This window comes from Prionailurus viverrinus, chromosome A3 (assembly GCF_022837055.1).
Source record: "Prionailurus viverrinus isolate Anna chromosome A3, UM_Priviv_1.0, whole genome shotgun sequence".
In the NCBI taxonomy this organism is placed as follows: Eukaryota; Metazoa; Chordata; class Mammalia; order Carnivora; family Felidae; genus Prionailurus; species Prionailurus viverrinus.
In genome coordinates, this window is record NC_062563.1 from 111,510,403 (window position 1) to 111,528,599 (window position 18,197).

The 18,197-nt window shown below is 46.7% G+C and overlaps 1 protein-coding gene across 3 annotated transcripts in view; it reads right to left on the reverse strand.

The window, feature by feature from the left end:
- Positions 1–14,297, reverse strand: part of CRIM1 (cysteine rich transmembrane BMP regulator 1) — a 191,695-nt gene extending 177,398 nt beyond the window's left edge. The window contains exon 1 of one of the 3 annotated variants that reach the window (XM_047854122.1): positions 13,900–14,297. In XM_047854122.1, coding sequence (XP_047710078.1) covers positions 13,900–14,230 — 331 coding nt within the window. In that variant the 5' untranslated portion in view covers positions 14,231–14,297. The remainder of the gene's footprint in view (positions 1–13,899) is intronic. The other 2 variants (XM_047854124.1, XM_047854123.1) reach the window with 2 other exon arrangements.
- Between the last annotated feature and the right edge of the window lie 3,900 nt (positions 14,298–18,197).

Here is an 18,197-nt window from a genome sequence, read left to right on the forward strand (position 1 = left end):
CTCCAGGGCACATGCTTACATATTCACACACAGTTTAAAAAATATAATACATGACTATTTTCAGTGCCAAATGCAGCTGTAACTATATATTTCTTTTGGACATGTTTTATGTTATAAAGCATGTAAATACTTTATCTCCCTCAAGTTTTCCAGAACTCTATTGGCAGAGTCTTTTTCCTTTCTCTTTCCAAAGCACTGAATACAATTTCCTGAAGAGATAGTCAATAAACTTGGTGGCTGAGAGCTCACTCACCTTTTCCCAACATAGTCTTTGGAAATAATTTCATCTCCTTCCAACCAAAAACACCTCTGGCTTCTTTCATTTGCTTATTTCCCTGTAGAGGTATTCCGTTTCTCACCCTAAATTTCTGCTTTTCCTTTCTGCTATCACATCTAAAATTCTTGTGTAAGGCCAAAAACTATGTTTACTGATAGCCTACCATAAATCATCCCACACTGCCCTACGGATAATAAATCTTCTGTCCCAATCAGCAAGAAATGAAAGAAGTCTAATTTTCCTGAGCTCCACTTGCCCACGTATAGATATCCCAATTAACTAGGTAGTTTAAAAGCCAAAGCCCTTTAATTAGAACTGTGTTTTCCAAGTGTAATAAAACAATGCACAATCTTTGTTAAGAAGTCATTTTCAGCTTGCTGATCTACAGAGTAGATAGTATACTTAATTTGCTCCAACTATGCAAGTTGTTTTCAGCACATACATAACACAATGCAAAGTATTCTTTGTACTGTGCCCTCAGCAACTGTGCACGCGCATGCGCTCTCGCTCGCTCGCTCTCTCTCTCTCTCTCTCTCTCTCTCTCTCTCTCCCCCCAAAGGTATGAAGTTAACTATATCTTGAAAGGAGAAATTATTAACAGCTTCCTCTCAATGTCACATCTGGAACTGTATGCCCAGCTGCTGATGCTACAGATACATTTTACCATCCTGGATGCATCTTTTTAGGCCAGCAAGTCCACCACAACCTTGTAAAGAATCTTGTTTTATGAACTTTTATCACCTGCTGATCCATATTACATATTCCACAGAGTCAAATGAATTTTATGTACTGGCAAACACTTCCCCTCCAAACACTTCTACAGAACTCATCTCTGCCATCCTGTTAGTGCAGACACCATTACTGGAAGGGGTCCTCACAGAAGATTTGATGCTTGGCACCAACTTCTCTTACTAGGTGGGTTACCAGTAGCTGGAGAGCTGCATACAACCATGCTGGGAAGAATGTGGAGGCAAATTCTGGAAAGCATGCCTTTCAGGGCACCTGAGATATGGCTCACACTGGGTCATGGCAGGGATGCCACGAGGAAGGAGGGCCAAAGGACAGTACAAAGACATGGGCAGGAGAGGTATCAAATGGACCTTCTAGCACAGACTCTGATGGCAGCAAACACACACTGAACACTCTGGCCACTTCTGAGAGACAAGGTTCTCGAGAGAAGGCCCTAGGCATTCAGACTCTCATTACTGACCCCAAAGTTTAAAAGTTCTTAAGTTCTTAATCTAACAGGCACCAACCAAGCAGGAAGAAAACCAAATAAAGACCTATTCATATAAAGAAGAGCAAAGTAGAACCTAGCTTTTCGGCAAAAGCTCAGGTTGGTAAATGAATACCACCCACCCCTCAATGGCTACTTCAGACACCACCATTATTAGCTATCCAGAAATCTACCCTGGGAAGGGAGAGGATTAGATCCAGAACAGGATTTGGCTTCCGATATCATGAAAGAAAGAAAAAGAAAGAAAGAAAGAAAGAAAGAAAGAAAGAAAGAAAGAAAGAAAGAAAGAAATGAAAGACGACAAGGCAAGCCACAGTACTCCACGACCCAGAAACATTTTCTGTTAAACAATATAAAATGTCTATCTAGTATTAGCAGTCTCAGAGCAGTTTTACAAATGGCAGCCAAAAAAAAAAAAAAAATTGGGGGGAACAAAAAAGCAAACTATCACAGAAAACTAAAAATTAAGTAAGTTCACACTGCTAGGGATTGGTGGCTTAGGTAATTGAACTGAAAGTGAGAATCACAGAAGAGATCTACATAATAATTAGCTGCTGAGTTTTCTCGTGTTGCATACTCCCAAATGGAGTATTTAGCATTCAGCAGACTTATTAACGAATAAATGCCCGACTGGAATTAACTAGCACCTCATTCTGGAAGGCTGCTCTTGGCAAAAATGTAATATCCACAGGGCGAAGCCTGTTGATGGCTGGTATACACTGCAGGCTGGGCTGAGTGTCGCATTCTTTAGAATAATTCATGTTACGTCAAGTTTCAGAGCCACAGGTCCACACCACCTGGACAATATGCAAAGGAAGGATGATGTTTCTAGACCCAAAGAGACAACTTCCCAAACTTCCCGGCTGGTCCCGTGCCTAAAATACAGCCAGTGGAGACTTGCTGTCCCACAGACAGAGCTTCCCTGCTCCGGGGGCTCCCGACACACAGAGGTAAGGAAGCTGGCGTGGCCTGCAACACTGTCCCTCTGCAGAGACTAGGTGTTTCATCCTCCCCGTAGGAGGCAGCCAGCGGCCTCCCTGGGCCAGTACCCCTTCCTCACGTGCAACAACTGCTCTGTTCCTTTAAATCCAGCCTGCTCCTTAAGGAAACTCCCTGGCAAGTGAAAACAGCAGCAAAGGTAAAAGAATGCCGGGAATTTGGCTGCCGCCTGCAGTATTAGGGAGAACAGCAATTACTCAACTCTCTCCTAGTGTCAGAGGCAGAAATGAGCATGTGAATTTGGGCAAGTTTTGGCCTGTCTTTGCTCAAGCTTCTCCCCTTGTGGTATCTGTCACCTACCTACTCACAGTCATCATAATTAATGAAGTAAAGGAGAAAATGGAGAGAGAGTGAAGGCAGCAGGCCAGCGCGTCCACAGAAGAGAGGCGTAAATTCTACCCGCACTCCAGGCCGGGCCACAGTTACCATGGCTTCAAGACTGCCAGCATTTCAAGACGTCAATAACTTCCCAATAACTGTGTTTTTGCCCTCTCTACCGCCTCTCAATAAACAGAACTATGTAAAAACCCTTGATCTTTTCCTCCAGGCCCTTCCCGTCGACAGCACTTGGCAAAGAGTCATGTAGACATGACCACTCTTCCCTTGCTTGGCTCTGCAGACACAAGGTAATATTTGACTCCTGTGTACACGTCTCACACATAAACACATAGACCTTACGACCAGAAGGGCCTGGAGATATCATCACTTCAGTTCCTCTGCCTTCAAGTAGGCAACTATTTAACTCCCTTTCCACAAATTAAGGTAAAGTCAAGGGGAGCTGAGAAGGTTTTATTTAAGTTATGGAGCTACTAAGGGATGACAGGAGATCCAGAGGCATGGCTTGTCTCCCGTGTCACGGTATATTCTCACACACAAGAATGTTGTGCTGTTTGTCTTTCTGAACAGCCTCAAATCCTTCCTGCAACAAACTGGAATATATATGAACCCATTCATTCTTTTGATTAAAACATGGAAATTTATTTGGCCTTTCACTTTTATGTCATAGACAGTGGTAATAAATTTTCCTAAACTCTGAAATAGAAGAACTCCGTGGTTCTGAAAAACACACAGCGTACTCAATCTTTCTCAAACCATTTAAGAATCTTTCTACTTTGGTTTTCAGACCCAGAACAATCTACAATTTATCCCCTTTTCCTCTTGCCAGATGTAAATACCCATACCTTCAAAAAAAAAAAAAAAGCAATGCTCCCAACTATGGAAGGTGAGGAAAAGAGGAAACCATGTGAAGGTTTTCCAGGTCTGCATTTGACAAGATGATGGAACATTCGGTCTCTGCAGTATTATAAACACACACTGAGGGGACTGAGCACATACGTCCTGTATGTAAGGTTCTTCCCACATCATGGGTCTGAAGTGGCCCAATGGATTCCTAACATGAAAAGTCTAGTTCAGGTCAAACATCCTTAAGGTAGCTTTACCCTATTCTGGCAGGTCTTTTGGAATCTTAAAAAAGAAGGATCCCAACTCTCCAATGTTGGGATGCCTTTTGTTTCATCACAGCCATGAACCGGTTTGCTTGTGGCCTTTGGATTCGAAGCTAAATAAGTTACCTCTCGTAGACCCAGGACTTTGCAGGCTCAGGTTTCATTCTGCCTTGCCAGAAATTCCTTTCTGTTTTGAATCTGAGATGTTTGTTTATGGTTTTTGTTTTGAAATGCTAAATAAGACAGGCACAGTGTCTAGTTACAGCCTATATCTTTTTTTTTTTTTTCCCACCTTGCTATAGCCAGAGCAGCTGGTTGTTAAGGACTAAGGACTTTGCTAAAAATTCCAAAGAGCAGACTCTTCAAATTATCTTCCCAGGAACCTGAAATGTAAAATAACACCTTAAAATATAATTAACACTTAATTTGCTTTCTTAAATGTTCATAAGACAAATGTTCCCAGGCTATTTCAAATTAGGGTGTTATTTTTGGATTCGATAAACACATACTTAGACGAAACCCTGAAATTTGAAAGTTGATCTTGCCTTGCTTGTAGGTTACATGTTTGAATACCAGCACTCCTGATGAAAGACAGAAGTACTACAATGCTAGGTGCTAAAAGAGTTTCTGAAAGAAAATTCAACTTCTACGATGTGATAATAAGGTTTGGTTGCCAAAAGAAAATAGAAAAGAGTTGTAAACCATTGATTCCAAAGACTGTACCTTCATCAAGTTCTTTCTCCTTGTTCCGTAAGAGCCAGTAAAAAGCATTTGCCTTGTGAGTCCTCAGACCATATTTACTGGATAAAAATGATACTCATTTGCAGGCATGAAAGAAGGGTGGCAGTTCCAAAGGGACAGGAACTCAGCTATTTTAACTCTAGGGTGTTCTTTCCTAGCCTCCCACTGTAGCACAAAGATGCTGAAGAGAGACCACAAGCCAAGACCACAGGAAAGCGGAAGTATTAGTCCAGAGGACGGACGGACGGAACAGACGGGATCAAGAAAAGCAATGCAGATGTCCTCCGGCCGGACACTACCCCCGGCTCATTCCTAACCTGCCCTTGTCTTTGAGCTGGCTGTGAGTACCACTGCTTCCTTCCTTCCTGCTTCCTTCCTTCCCTAACTGCAGTGACCCCAGCCTTGCTTGCTGACGCTCCTGAGGTCTCCAATGGCTCCAGCGATGGCCAGAAACCCACAGAAAACTTCTAACAATAAAAGGAAATTTAATTTCCTTCCATTATACCATATGCCATCAATATTAAGAGATGTCACCTTTTTAAAAATATTACTTTGAAGCAGTTCTCTGCCACTATGGATTCCAACCACAAAATCACGCAAATGCCCACATTCTGCTGAAACAGGGGCTAGGAATTACAGCAGTCCTGGATGTCAATGTGAAGGAGGTGTGTGTCACAAAGTGGATTTTTTTTTTTTAACTTATAGATTAAAAGCTAACAAAGAAGAAAAGGAAAACAGAATGAAAATTAGAATTAACATCTTTGAAAAATCTATTTGGTACCAGGAATTATACTAGCCATTATACACACACACCAACACACGTTATCTGTGCAATTTTATATATACATACATACACTCTCCAATCCTCTTTATAATATCTACTTCAAAGAAAGCTAGGAGTATTCCACTTTTACAGATGAGGAAACTAAAGGCCAAAACAACCAAGCAAGCTGGTTGTTCAGTTAAAAAATAAGAGCTGAGATCTGAACACAGGTTTGTCCAGCATCAAGACCTAATTTCTTTTTCCTAAGACATCATGCACAGAGGAGTGGGAAGCAGGAAGGAGTGGAGCACACCCTCAGATCCCACTTGGTGCTGCACCCCCCACTAAATCCTTCCTGGTAGTCAGAGTTAGTGCCCCTCTTACTTGCTCCTGAGATGCTCAGCACTTCCTTATCTTGGAACTGCACAGCTGTAAGTAACTGTCTTGGACAGAATCGTCTCAGCTACCTGCCATTGGACCATGGCCCCTGAAAGCAGGGTCCCTATCATATTTACTGTGGCTGAAAAATAACTACAATAGCAGGGAACATTATCAGGTCTCATACACCGCACTCTGTTCTACATGCTTCATAAGGACTAGCCTTTTGCTACTTAAAAGTGTGGTCCCAGGATCAGCAGCATCTGAGTCACCAGGGGGTTTATCAGAAATGCAGAATTTCAGGCCCCACCCAGACCTCCTGAATTAGAACCACCATGCTGAATGAGATCCCCAGGTGATTCGTGTGCACATTAGAATTTCAGAAGCACAGTTTTATCTCGTTTAATCTGCACAGCCAACACACATGTTACCTATTACTGTTTTAGACAGGGAAACTGAGGCTTAGGGAAGCGGCATTCCTGCAGTGTAGCACAAAGACCAGACCCATAGCAGCAAGTACTTGTGGGCAGAAGGATGGCTGGAAAACCGGTAGGAAGGAAAGGTCTGATTACACGTCTGACCTCCAGTTGTGCCTAGTCTGTACCAACTGCAGCGGCAGGTGGGACCAGGGCCCCGACACAGGTGGGCTACAGCAACACAGGCTGCTTCCTCAGCTCCGGTCAGGCCAAATCCTGCGGTGAGACCAGCAGTGTGGACACTCCAGGGGCCAGAGGCGAACTCTTTCCCCAGAATGTTAGGGAAATGCACAGTCCTGACGACAGTGAGGACAGATGCCCTCCTCTTCCCCAAATGAAGTATCAGCCCACAGGTAAATGGCTACCTTCATAACTCCCACGACTTAATGCAAGAAATTTCAGATTCCTCCCTATTTTTACCCCAAATACACAAACTGTTAAGACAAAGTTAACAAATGGGCATTAGAAAGAAAGGCAGCTGATAGCTGAAAGGCAGCTGATAGAGGCCCTTAGTTTTTTATTTTTTAACTCAATGCACTTACAGGGTTGGGGAGGAGGAGACCTGAACTCAATAATTTTCTCCCTTTCGAAGAGCCCAAACTCCGTAACTACCGATGATCCATTACTCAGGTAGATGAGGACTAAGCAGAACAGAAGATGCCCATATCAGGTTGTTTCACTTATACTGGTTAGTAGCTTTGTTCTTCTTAAGTATTTACCACCTGCCAGTAATTTTTCCAAGTCCTTCACAGGAATCCATTTGCTGAGTCCCTATAGCAACCCTATTATTAACCCCACTGCACAGACAGAAAACAAAGATGCACAGAAGTACAGATTTGACTTTGGACACCAAGTTTCTAACTATGATATGTTTTCATCAAAGTATAAATATTTTGCATGAGGAATTAATTGAGGCTGGGGAAGGGAGGTAAAGAATTGAAATCTGTTCAGGAAAAAAGGACCTTTTTAACATTTTTTTTCATGTCGGCCCAAAATGAACACTCACTAGTGTTTACCTTGAGGCATTCTTAAATCTAAGTATATTCAACTACTCCTCTGTCCACAAGACCGAGGAGGTGTCGTTGAAGCACAGAGGTTTCTCATTATTTGACCAGGCTACTGGCCAGGACAAGCAGCAGAGAGTGGGTGAGATTGGAAGGTGCTAGATAAAGGGATGCCTCTCAGCTCACTGCCCACGCTCATCTGCCTAGTGGAACAAGCTAGAACAAGGAGAAAATCACTCTGAAAAGGAAACTTGCCGTTTTGAACCACAGCTAGTAAAGCATTAAGAATGTAGCCTCATTCTTAGATGTTGGGAAACACTCTGATAGGTGTTGCACAGGCCCTAAGAAGAATGGGTAGAATCCCGTTCCCCACCCCCACCCCCCCCAAAAGAGCTCCTATTCTTACTTTTAAACCTAGTTCGAATTCAAATTCTCCTTTTCAGCTTTGCCACCAGAGCCTGAAAAGATCGTCTCAGATCCTGTGATTCCCAGAACAAATTAGCTACCTATTTCACTCACCACGTAATCATGGATACAGACTTGGGAAATCACTACCACTTGGCTTGAACTTATGTCATCGTGTAGACTTTCTAACGTCTGGCTCCCTATTCTTTATTGAGATTAGAAGGGTAAAAAGGGTAGGGAACACGTTTGAGGGCCTCAAGCTCCCCAGCTGCCCCCTGCCTCAGCAGAAGGCATTGTACAGACCACAAGGTGGATGAATGAGTGACTGATTTCTATGCCAAGACAAATCAGATCTTTGAAAACTCAGCTTCGGAGAATTCAGCCTCTGAGAAGCCAGGCTTTCAGTTTGTCACTCATGCATGCTTGGCCAGCCCAGTTTCCTCCACAAATAACTGAGCTTTACTGGGGCGTCTCCGAAATCCTGATGCTGCATGGGCCACATATGGAACCCAGCGGTACAGGAACCTGCTTCACCGAACATATTTTACCTTCCAGTCCTCTCATCATTGTCCATAGGATGGCGTTTACGTGCTAAATAAAGTGGCACTGCCATCTGCATGTTAGTACTGTCAACTGAAAGCTGTTAAACACGCCCACATTTTCTCAGGAATTCCACAATTAATGTCTGGAATGCGTTTTGGATTATTCTTCAAAGGATGGCACAGTTGCCCTAAGATGAATTCAATATTTTTCCCTTCTTCCATTAGTCATTCTTCGGTCTTCCCGCTCTATTATCCTTGTAGGGTCATCTACTTGTTCCCCCCAACTTATAGCACCTGTCCCCAGCATCCCCAAGCTGGCCCCCTTTTTTGTCCAAGTAACTACATCTAATCAAGCCCCCAGAACACAGAAACCTGCCCCATCTCACCACATACGGCCTATCGTCGGGTGCAATGCCCACAGCTGCAGGATTCTTCGGGCAGTTTTCTTCTTAAATTGACCTGTTCCTAACTGCATTGCCATCATAACTGTTTGTGGATTCTCCTGGTCACTGTTAAGCACGAATTAATGGCAGCAAATATCTCTAGATTTGAGGCTTGCTATTTTTGCCTTTCTGGTACTATGCAATTCGTTTGCCCTTTGCCAAGTGTTTTATGTGACTGGACTCCTGAATAACAGTGAGGATTCCGTAAGCTTGAGAGTCAAAGACAAGGTCACCAAGTCCTGTCATTTGTATATGTGAAGTGAATAGTCTCTCCATATTTCGTCAATATTTACTCTGGGGAGGAACTAATTATTTCCTTGTTTACTTGCGCTGGTTTCTCTTCCCATACCCCAGTAAGGTAATTTTATAGGCCCTCTGCTGGCTTCTTTCTCTCTCTGGCATCTAAGAGCTCACTCCACCTGAATGAAGACTTTCGAAATGGAAAGCAAAACACACTCTTCAAAAACAAGGAGTGCCGGGTGTTTCAAGTTTTCTAACGCCAATACAGGAGTATTAACTCTGCCCCTCCTGTCTTCTTTTTAATTAGTAAAATTAAAACCCATGGATTCTGGCTTTTTATTTTTTTAATGTTTATTTTTGAGAGAGAGAGAGAGAGAGAGAGAGAGAGAGAGAGAGAGAATGAGCGGGGGAGGGGCTGAGAGAGACAGAGACACAGAACCTGAAGCAGGCTCCAGGCTCTGAGCTGTCAGCACAGAATCTGACGTGGGGCTTGAACCCACAAACTGCGAGATCATGACCTGAGCCAAAGTCCGACGCTTGACTGACTGAGCCACCCAAGGAGCCCCATGGACTCTTGACTTCAAGTCCTACATAACACAGCCAGGAGAGGAGATCCTTGTGGCTTGTGCATAAACAAATCGTTTGGTACGTTTTCTGGCCTCCTGTGGCCTGACCTCAGATGCTCCACACACTCTCTTCCAAGGAGCCATCATCTCCATCCCTGCCTTCCAGGGTTTAGAAAAAAAAAAAAAAAAAAACTTTCTAAAGGCCAACTGTTTCAGAAAACAACATTGTTCTTTGCTATAAGCAGCCACGACATAAGCACAGGCTGGTTCTCCTCCTCACTGCCCCCATGAAAACCGGGTGGAAGGAAAAGTTAAAAAACCTGTGAGAAATACAAGAACCGTGTTTTGAAGAGACAGTTTGGTAGACGCCGTGGTAAAAACACAGAAAGTTAAGTTCCACAACGATGAAGCTACTGAGTAAGTATGCACTGGGGGAAAAAGTTGGTGCTTCCTTACGATAGCGATCGCCTGGCTCTTCTACAACAAAGTTCTCAGGGCAAAGCCACTCAGTAATGTCCACCAGGTTCCAAATCACTCTGTCCTCACAAACTGTCAAACTCAAGCCATCACCTGCCCTTTCATTACACAGAGAAGGCTGCTCACACTGCCCCCACCTCGCCCTCACCCCTTACAACAGAAGCATAACGTACTATTCTATGTAAGAGGGAAAATGGTCCTTAGACCCCATCTCAAAATAGAATCCCCACCGTACAATCAAAACATTCTTCCTAGAAAATCCCACTTCGGTAACTTTTCAAAACTCTGTCTTTGATCTCCCATACAGTCTTCTTCCTCAGGAGTTCAGAATCCAAACTTGTTTCTCTGGCTTCTAGATGATTTACCCAGAGGCAGGCAGCCCAGCCAAGGAACAAGCCACTTAGGATGTGAGAAAGTGCAACAGGAGACTCACCTAATGAATGGAAACAGTAAAGAGACTTGTGCCCTCCTGGGGGCCAGAAAGCACTTTTTAGACTGAGAGAGAGCAGAGAAAACTTGAGGTACTTGGCTCTATGATCAAGTTTTAAAATGCACTTATGCCAAATAAAAAAATGTTTTAAAGGAATGATTTATTTTTTTCAAAAATTGTTAACGTATATTTTTGAGAGAGAAAGAGAGAGAGCGTGCACACAAGCAGGGGAGGGACAGAGAGAGAGGGAGACACTGAATCCTAAGCAGGCTCCAGGCTCTGAGCTGTCAGCACAGAACCCGACGTGGGGCTCGAACTCACAAACCATGAGATCATGACCTGAGCCGAAGTCGGACGTTTAACCAACTGAGCCACCCAGGTGCCCCTAAAGTAATGAATTAGTTGATAACAACCTAAACAACGCTGAAAAGACCAAGTGTACAGGTCACATGTTTCACAGGACATAACTCTTCACAGTATTTACTCTTCCAGAAATTTTTTTTTCCTTCGCTACTCTCTCTATGGAGAAGATGGTTCATCCATTTGCTCCATGCACATTTAGTGAGAGCCTACTATGGGCTGGTGTGCCTTAAAAACTTATGACAGTGAGCCACAGGTTGTCAGGGGTCCATTGTTACCCCTAGCTTCTCTAATTCACTATGTGAACCACAATTAAAGACATGGTATTCTTCCCCCGACAAAGCCAGAATGGAGAATAACACAAATAAAAAACTACTACAAGTTGGCAAACGGAACAATGTAACTGGTATTTAATTTATGTCCTCGAAAGTAGGTAGATTAGTCATGATAATGTTTCCATAACATGCAATATGACTTCTCAGTGTAGCCAATTAAATAAGTTTTCAAAACAGTTTTCATTAACAGATACAACCAGTAGGGGTCATTTTAGTGCAAAAATTGCAGCAAAAGAGACTTCAACAAGAATAAAATATATCAATTCCTATTCATGTCAGTTATAATAAACATGCTTCAATGTGTGAATTTCTAAATAAAAATGGAAACTGAGGGAAAGACTAGCCATTGAGAAATTTCTCACAAACAACAACAAAAAGGCAGAAGGTCAGTACCAAGATAATTACTGACACGTAGAGACTCCTCTAATTCATTAAAAAAAAAAAAAAAAAAAAGATTAATCCTGTTTCCTGTAAATCTTGTAGTAAAATGAAAATCCTTGAAATTTTAGACACACGATTGACAATATCTGTGTATGTGTCCACTATATTATGCCAGGTAATACTGTTCTTCTCACTTGAGTTTCATGGATTTAGAATACAACTTGACCACTGCTTTTAGAAATCTAAAAATAAAATAATAAATGCCAGACACCCAGTTTGGGCAGCTGAAAACAGTCTTGCTAAATAAGAAGTGTTGCTGGAGAAATGCTAACTGAGATACAATCATGGGAACAAATACTTCCAAGGATCTTCAAGGCTAATACCAAGTGCACAGGGTTTCACCAAAAAAAAAAAAAAAAAAAAAAGAAGCTAAGAGAGCCCATCATTTCAGAGGAAGGAAAAGCTCACTGACAAACTGCCAAAATAATTCTATACTGTGATACTGGAAGATTGGTACCAAAACATTTGATTGCCGTGAATGTTCCTGGAGCTTCACATTTCTTTCACCAGAAATACATCACGAAGAAACAAAACAAGGGTTAGAATCGTTAAAACCTCCAAAGTCCTTCGCAGGGCATAGCAGTTTCCACTGCATTTAACCTTGTTTCATGTTGCTAGTTCTTTTTAGATTTATGGGAGGCTGGCGTAAGTAAATTATACACTCCAAGTGGAAGGGTTCAAGGATGAATCGTTTAGTCCAACTCATTCAGAATTCTCAAAATCAAACACATAAAATTGTATCAGAAGCTACTCTCCTGGCCATTTTTTCCTGATGTGAGAAATAAAAACACATGTTTTAACGTGGGGCTTAACCCCGGTTGGGAGGCTTTTGTATTTCAGGCAAAGAAACTCTTCTAACCCAGTCCTAAGGGAGCAGCGCTCCATGGCCCTTCCATGTAAGAGTTCCCTTCACTCATTACTGCCCACTAGCTTCCAAACCAGGAAAGCCTTTTTGATTTTCCAGAACTGTCCAAACTCTCAAAACCACAGGTATAAATACATGTGTATGTATTTAAAGAAAATCACAGAATTCAAGTCTTTGAATAGACCCATTTTATCCTTAGGATTGCCACCTTCTTTTTCAACACCTCAGCACGATAAACACATGCACCCAGAAAGACGCCTCAGAAGAAACCCTTCCCTGCCTGGTCTCCTGGGTGCTGGCGGTTAGTAAGGCAGGGACCAGGTCAGAGGGCGCCTGTCCCTCCTCCTCGCCGCACCTCCAGAAGTGAGCCAGCTGTGCTCTGCACCAGGATGCCCCGGAACAGGATCATCACCCCAACGTCAGCCCGAGCAGGGATCCCGCTTTTCACTGGTGCTCACCCAGTCCTGCCCGTTAGCCAAATAAAAAAAACCAAAAAACCTCACTGCCTCTCTCCAGTCCCCAAACCGGACCAAGCACCTGGAGGCCGAGGCAGGCACGCAGGGCTCAGGGCCCACGCCCACCCACAGGGGTCCACCCAACGAGGGGGTGGCTCACTACTCTAACCGCTTTCTCCCTCCGTCAGTCTCCACACCGAGGTGCACAATGCTTCGTGGAGAAAACAGCAGAACGACGCTCGCTGTCAAACAAACAAAAAGGAACCGGCAACAGGACACGCAACACGCGGATATCTGGTCTTAAAAGGCAGCCACGAAGAGTCAGCAACAACTTTTCACTCCTAGGTGCGACACCCCCCCCGCACCCCCCCCCCTCCGCCCCCATTCAGAAGAGAAAGGCTTTGACTGTTTTCAATAGGCAAATAAATGAGTAACCACCGTATGTAACTAACTTCCCCTGGGCTGACATATTCCGGAGCTGAAACTGATTTACATGCGAAAGAGGAGGAAGGGGGTGAAGGAAGAGCGCAAGAAAAAATAATAAAAGAGTCACACAGGGAGTGTGAGCTGAAGACACGTCTCCTGGCCAACAGAAAAGGGACTTTCGAGAACGGTGCGCAGCACTCCGTAGCACACTGCGCTAGTGCGGGGAGGGCGGCAAGGGCTGGACTCCCCGAGGGGCTCGCGACAGCCTCCGCAGTGCCCCCTGCCCGCGGCGCCTCCACCTCGGGGCGCGGGGCCCGCCCCCCGCCCTTCCCGCAGCCCTAGCCCGAACAGCCACACGTGTGCGGGTCTCTGCGCAGCCACCCCCACTCGCCCGCTCCCACCCACGAGATCCACCCTCGCCCGCGACCGGCCCAGCGTCCGGGGGAGCGGCGAGCTGGAACCGGGGGACGCGGGGGCCCTCTCCCGGGGGAGGCGGCCCCCTCCTCCCGCGGAGCCCTCTCTCCCCGGGAAAGTCTCGGCCAAACTTTGTTCGGCGCGGCCAGGTGGGAGGGGGCCCGCGGCAGGCGGCCGTACCTTCGCAGACGCCCACTTCGTACTCGGTGATGGAGTCGCCATTGAGCGGGGGGCGGATGACACAGCGCAGCCCCCGGTCGCAGGCTCCGTGGAGCCCGTAGGCGCCGCCGCAGCTCTCGTTCCTCTGGCGGGCGCACATGTAGCAGCAGCCGCAGACGCCCTGCACGATGCTCCCCGGGCAGCTCCTGGGCTCTTCGCACTTGGACTCGTCGCAGGGCAGGCAGACCAGCGCCCGGGTGCCGGAGCGCGCCAGCAGCAGCAGCAGCCCCAGCAGCGAGACCAGGAGGTGCCCGCAGCCGGCCAGCCCCCTGCCCCCCGCCACCAAGTACATCCTCCTGCGCCGCCGCCGCCTCCTCCTCGCAGCCGGGCCGGGAGCGGGGCGGGCGCCCTCCCCTGCGCGGGGCACACGCGCCGCCGCCGCCGCACCCGCAGCCCGCGGTCCTCGCCGCCCCCCTCGGGGCCCCCGGGGCGCGCCTCCCCTCGCGGGGCGAGGCCCCCGCCCCCCCCTGCGGGCCGCGCCGACCCCGAGCCCACTAGCGTTGGCGCCAGCGGTGGCTTCCCCTCCTCCTCCTCCTCCCGGGAGGGAGGGGGAAAAAAGAAAAAAAGTTTCCTCCCGGCAGCTCCGGTTCAACCCAAACTTCTGGCGGCGGCGGCGGCTGCGCTGGGCTCCAGCCCCGGCTGGCGGCGCCTCCTCCCTCTCCTCCTGCGCGTCGGCCGGCCCCGCGGCGGTAGTGGCGGCGGCGCAGCCTCCGGGCCGGTCCCCGCCTCCCGAGCCGCCGAGTGGGCGCGGTGGCGCAGCAGAAGGTCCGCGGCGTCCGCTCCGCGCGCCCCGCTCGCCTCACTCCTGCGCGGCTCCTCCGGGCGCTTGTTTATGGCTCGAGCCTCCGCCGCTCGGGCTGCGCCCTCCCCCATCCTACCTCATCCCCCAGACCTCGCCCCCCCCGCGCCGCGCGCCGCTCATTGGCTGCCCCCCCACCCCTCCCGGCCCGGCCGGCCCCCTCCCCCTCCCCCGCCCTCCCTCGCGGGCGGCCGGGCCCTTCCTCCCTCACACGCCTCCTCCTCCTCCTCCTCCTCCTCCTCCTTCTTCTCCTTCTCCTTCTCTACCTCCTCCTCCTCCCCCTCCGTCTCCTCCGGCTGGAGCCCGGCGCGCCAAGCCGGCCCTGCGGCCGAGCCTTCGCGCTCCTTCCTGGCGCGGGCTTCGCCGGCGCGCTGCGGCTCCGGCTCCGACTCCGGCTCGGGGCGCACACGGCGGGCAGGGAGAGGCGCGGCGTCCCAAGCGCCTGTTGGCACCGCGGCCACCGTGGCTGGCCTGGGCGCCCCGAGGGCGAGCTGGCTGCCCCTCCAGAGCCAGTTGTGAGTTCGGAGAGTGGCGGGGACCGCCGAAGCTCGGGGCCGAGGGGGTTGCAGCAGCCTTGCTGGGGCACCCGCCGGATCGGAAAGGGAAGCAAATGCACGGAAACCCCCGCAAACTAGATGAGAATCCATCTTCCACTCGAGCTGGGGTTAGACTTTGTAAAAGATATTATGTAATGGAGTCTCGGGAAGCTCGAGACGCCTCCAGCGAAGCTGCTGGTGAATTAATTAAAGTGCTTTAAATGGTCTAGGTAAATATTTCGCGGGGGGGGGGGGCGGGGGAGGCACGCCTGAGGGCTGCTGTAGCTCGGGTTGAATTTTAACTGTCCACATCCTGTGCGTTTGGTGGCTCTGCTGTCGGTGCCGAGGTGCTGTGTGATGGGAGGGGGTGAATGGAAAGTAGCAGAGCTGAATTTCTCTCCCTTGAGTAAGGCCAAATACTGGATTACTACGAGTCTTGACATGATTGGACCCGTGTATCTCGTGCATCATTAATGTCATCTGACATTGCCCTTTTCTCTCCCAAGCTCATGGACAGAAGTGGTGGGTTTTCATGTATTTATCGCAAATGTATTAATAAAGAAGACGTGTGGTAAATATTCTTTGTGATAAACCAGGTAAAGCAGCAACTGAAGCGATGCAAAATGCATTGTGTAAGGGCCTGTTTCTCTTCTGGGGCTGTCAGAGAGCGTTCTCGAAACGACAGACTCTGTCATGACCCACCATTTACAGGATATGTACCAAGGTCAATAAAATTAGTGAATTAACAAAAAGTGACTTGGATCGGTGTGGGGGAAAAAAAAATCCGGTCGTGTGGCAGGTGTGAGGTGGGAATGGCCAGCAGACCTTCTGATCCAAAATAGTCTGGCTGCAGAAAGGTGGCAGCCAAGTGGGTCCTGAAAATCGTGACTAATGAACCAAAAGTTAATAACACAGCAGCTTAAGGAGAAAGGAAACAAAGATGCCTTTGAAATCCTCTGTTTGCGGGACGAATTTATACTTATTACAAATATTTTGGATTTAATCACTTGAATTCTGAACCAAAAAGCCAGGGTTACCAGTGGAATATTCTCCAGTCGCTGGCATCTGGAAGCTAAATGTTTCTCCAATCATATTTCTTTGTCCTGAGAAGGGGAAGAGACTCAGTAACTATTAGTGATTATCAGTGGGTGATAGAGAAGATGTTCGACAGGAAAGACTGGGAATGAACATCCCATTTTCTCAAAGGGTTTAAAGAGTTGTCTGGGATGACACCAGAGATGGTGTAGAGACAATTCCTGCAGTTTTGTAGGAGGTCAGGTTAGATGCTCTCTGAAAGACTTCATACACTGAGGTTCTATAGTTATAAGTATTAAGTGGTAAAGTGATTTAGAATATGCTCAATTTTTCTATTAGCAGAATTCAAGAAAGATAAAGCACACAGCACTGTTAAACATGATTGTTTTTTGTACCCCAACAAGGCACCAGCACTACACCGTGGGATTTGCCAACAAACTGTCATCATTGCACTGTGTTAAAAGGCCTTTGCCACTCTTGCAGAGAGGTTATCTATATTTCTGTTCAAATGCAAGTATAAAGACATTATTAAAATGTAGCAGATAACATTGTAGAGCTCAACAGGAAAAACCAAGGTCAGATGATGGGAAAAAAATGCAGGAGTGAGAAAGCCACTGTCATTTGAAAGAAGAATAATCATTATCAAGGGCTTGCTTTCGTATGTGTGTTTTAAAAAATTTTTTAAGGCAATATATTAGGGGTTAGGGAAAGCTAGAGATTGAACACAGGCAAAGGACAATGTGGAGGTCACCGTCCATCGTTCCTGGGATTTCAGAGTGAGGTAGATAAACACAAGGCTATAAAGGGAATTCAAGTTAGGCTTCGAAAGGACTGGAGAGATTCTTAAAACTAAGAGGGATGTATCAGCTTAGAAAATTGAAGTCACAAGTGGTTCTTGTGCCATAGACTTCATGGAGAAGCAAAGGAGAAAACAGGAAGAATTACATGAAGGCTGTAACTAGTAGTAAATAAGAAACCAGCAAGGGCCTGGCGGCTTATCAGAAACCAGTATGTGAACTAGGAGCTCAGTTATGAAATAGCTGTTTCTTCCCTGGGATCCAGGAGGGACTCTTAGGTGGCCAGAAGCCAAGGCTGAGATTGAGGCTCAAACACAAAAGGATTCCCTCATCTTTAGAGACCAGACTAAAGATACAGAAGAAAGGATAGGTGGGCCCAACATGGTGACAATTGGGGGTCAAGGGAGAGAGTAGACAGAGAGGGATTACAAAGACCCTGAAAGGCATGAAAGTTAGAGTCACACATGGCATATGGTTTAATGCCTCCTCCTCTGGGAAGTGCCCTGGGCTTATTCTCTGATCTACAGCATTTTGTAAATACCTTTGCTTGTAGCATTTATCATGTTATATTATAAAACTTTCTCTAAATAGGTCTGCACCCCATTAAATTGTCAGCTCATTGGAGGGGGCATGACATACTAGAATGTATGCATGCGTTAGTGAGTTGAGAAAGAGGCAGAGGGAAGAATTATAGGCAAAAAGATATTTGAACATTCTTGTCTGCAGCCTTTCTCTCTTGGTTTTAGTAAATGCCTCTAAAATAAGCCCTTGGAAGGGTGGTTGGGCAGGTGGGAATCTTCCAAATTGGAAGGAGGCTGGGGGAAGGTGGGGGGAGGGCTTCAAACAAAATCCCACAGATCTAAAAGGAAAGGGAATTAGAATAGTCTGATGGAGGTCTGGAAGCAGAGGCAGTCCGCCCTCTATTGGCCGTTGGGGGTGTTGAATGGGAGGGGTTTGCTAAATTGTTGAAGATGAGTAAAAATCAAATGCCCATTTGAGGACCAAGCAGAAAGTGGAAATGAGAGGGCGATAGACAGACTACTAGTATTAGAGGCCCCCTCCATGGTTCAGTGTCTAGTTCAGCCTCTCTAG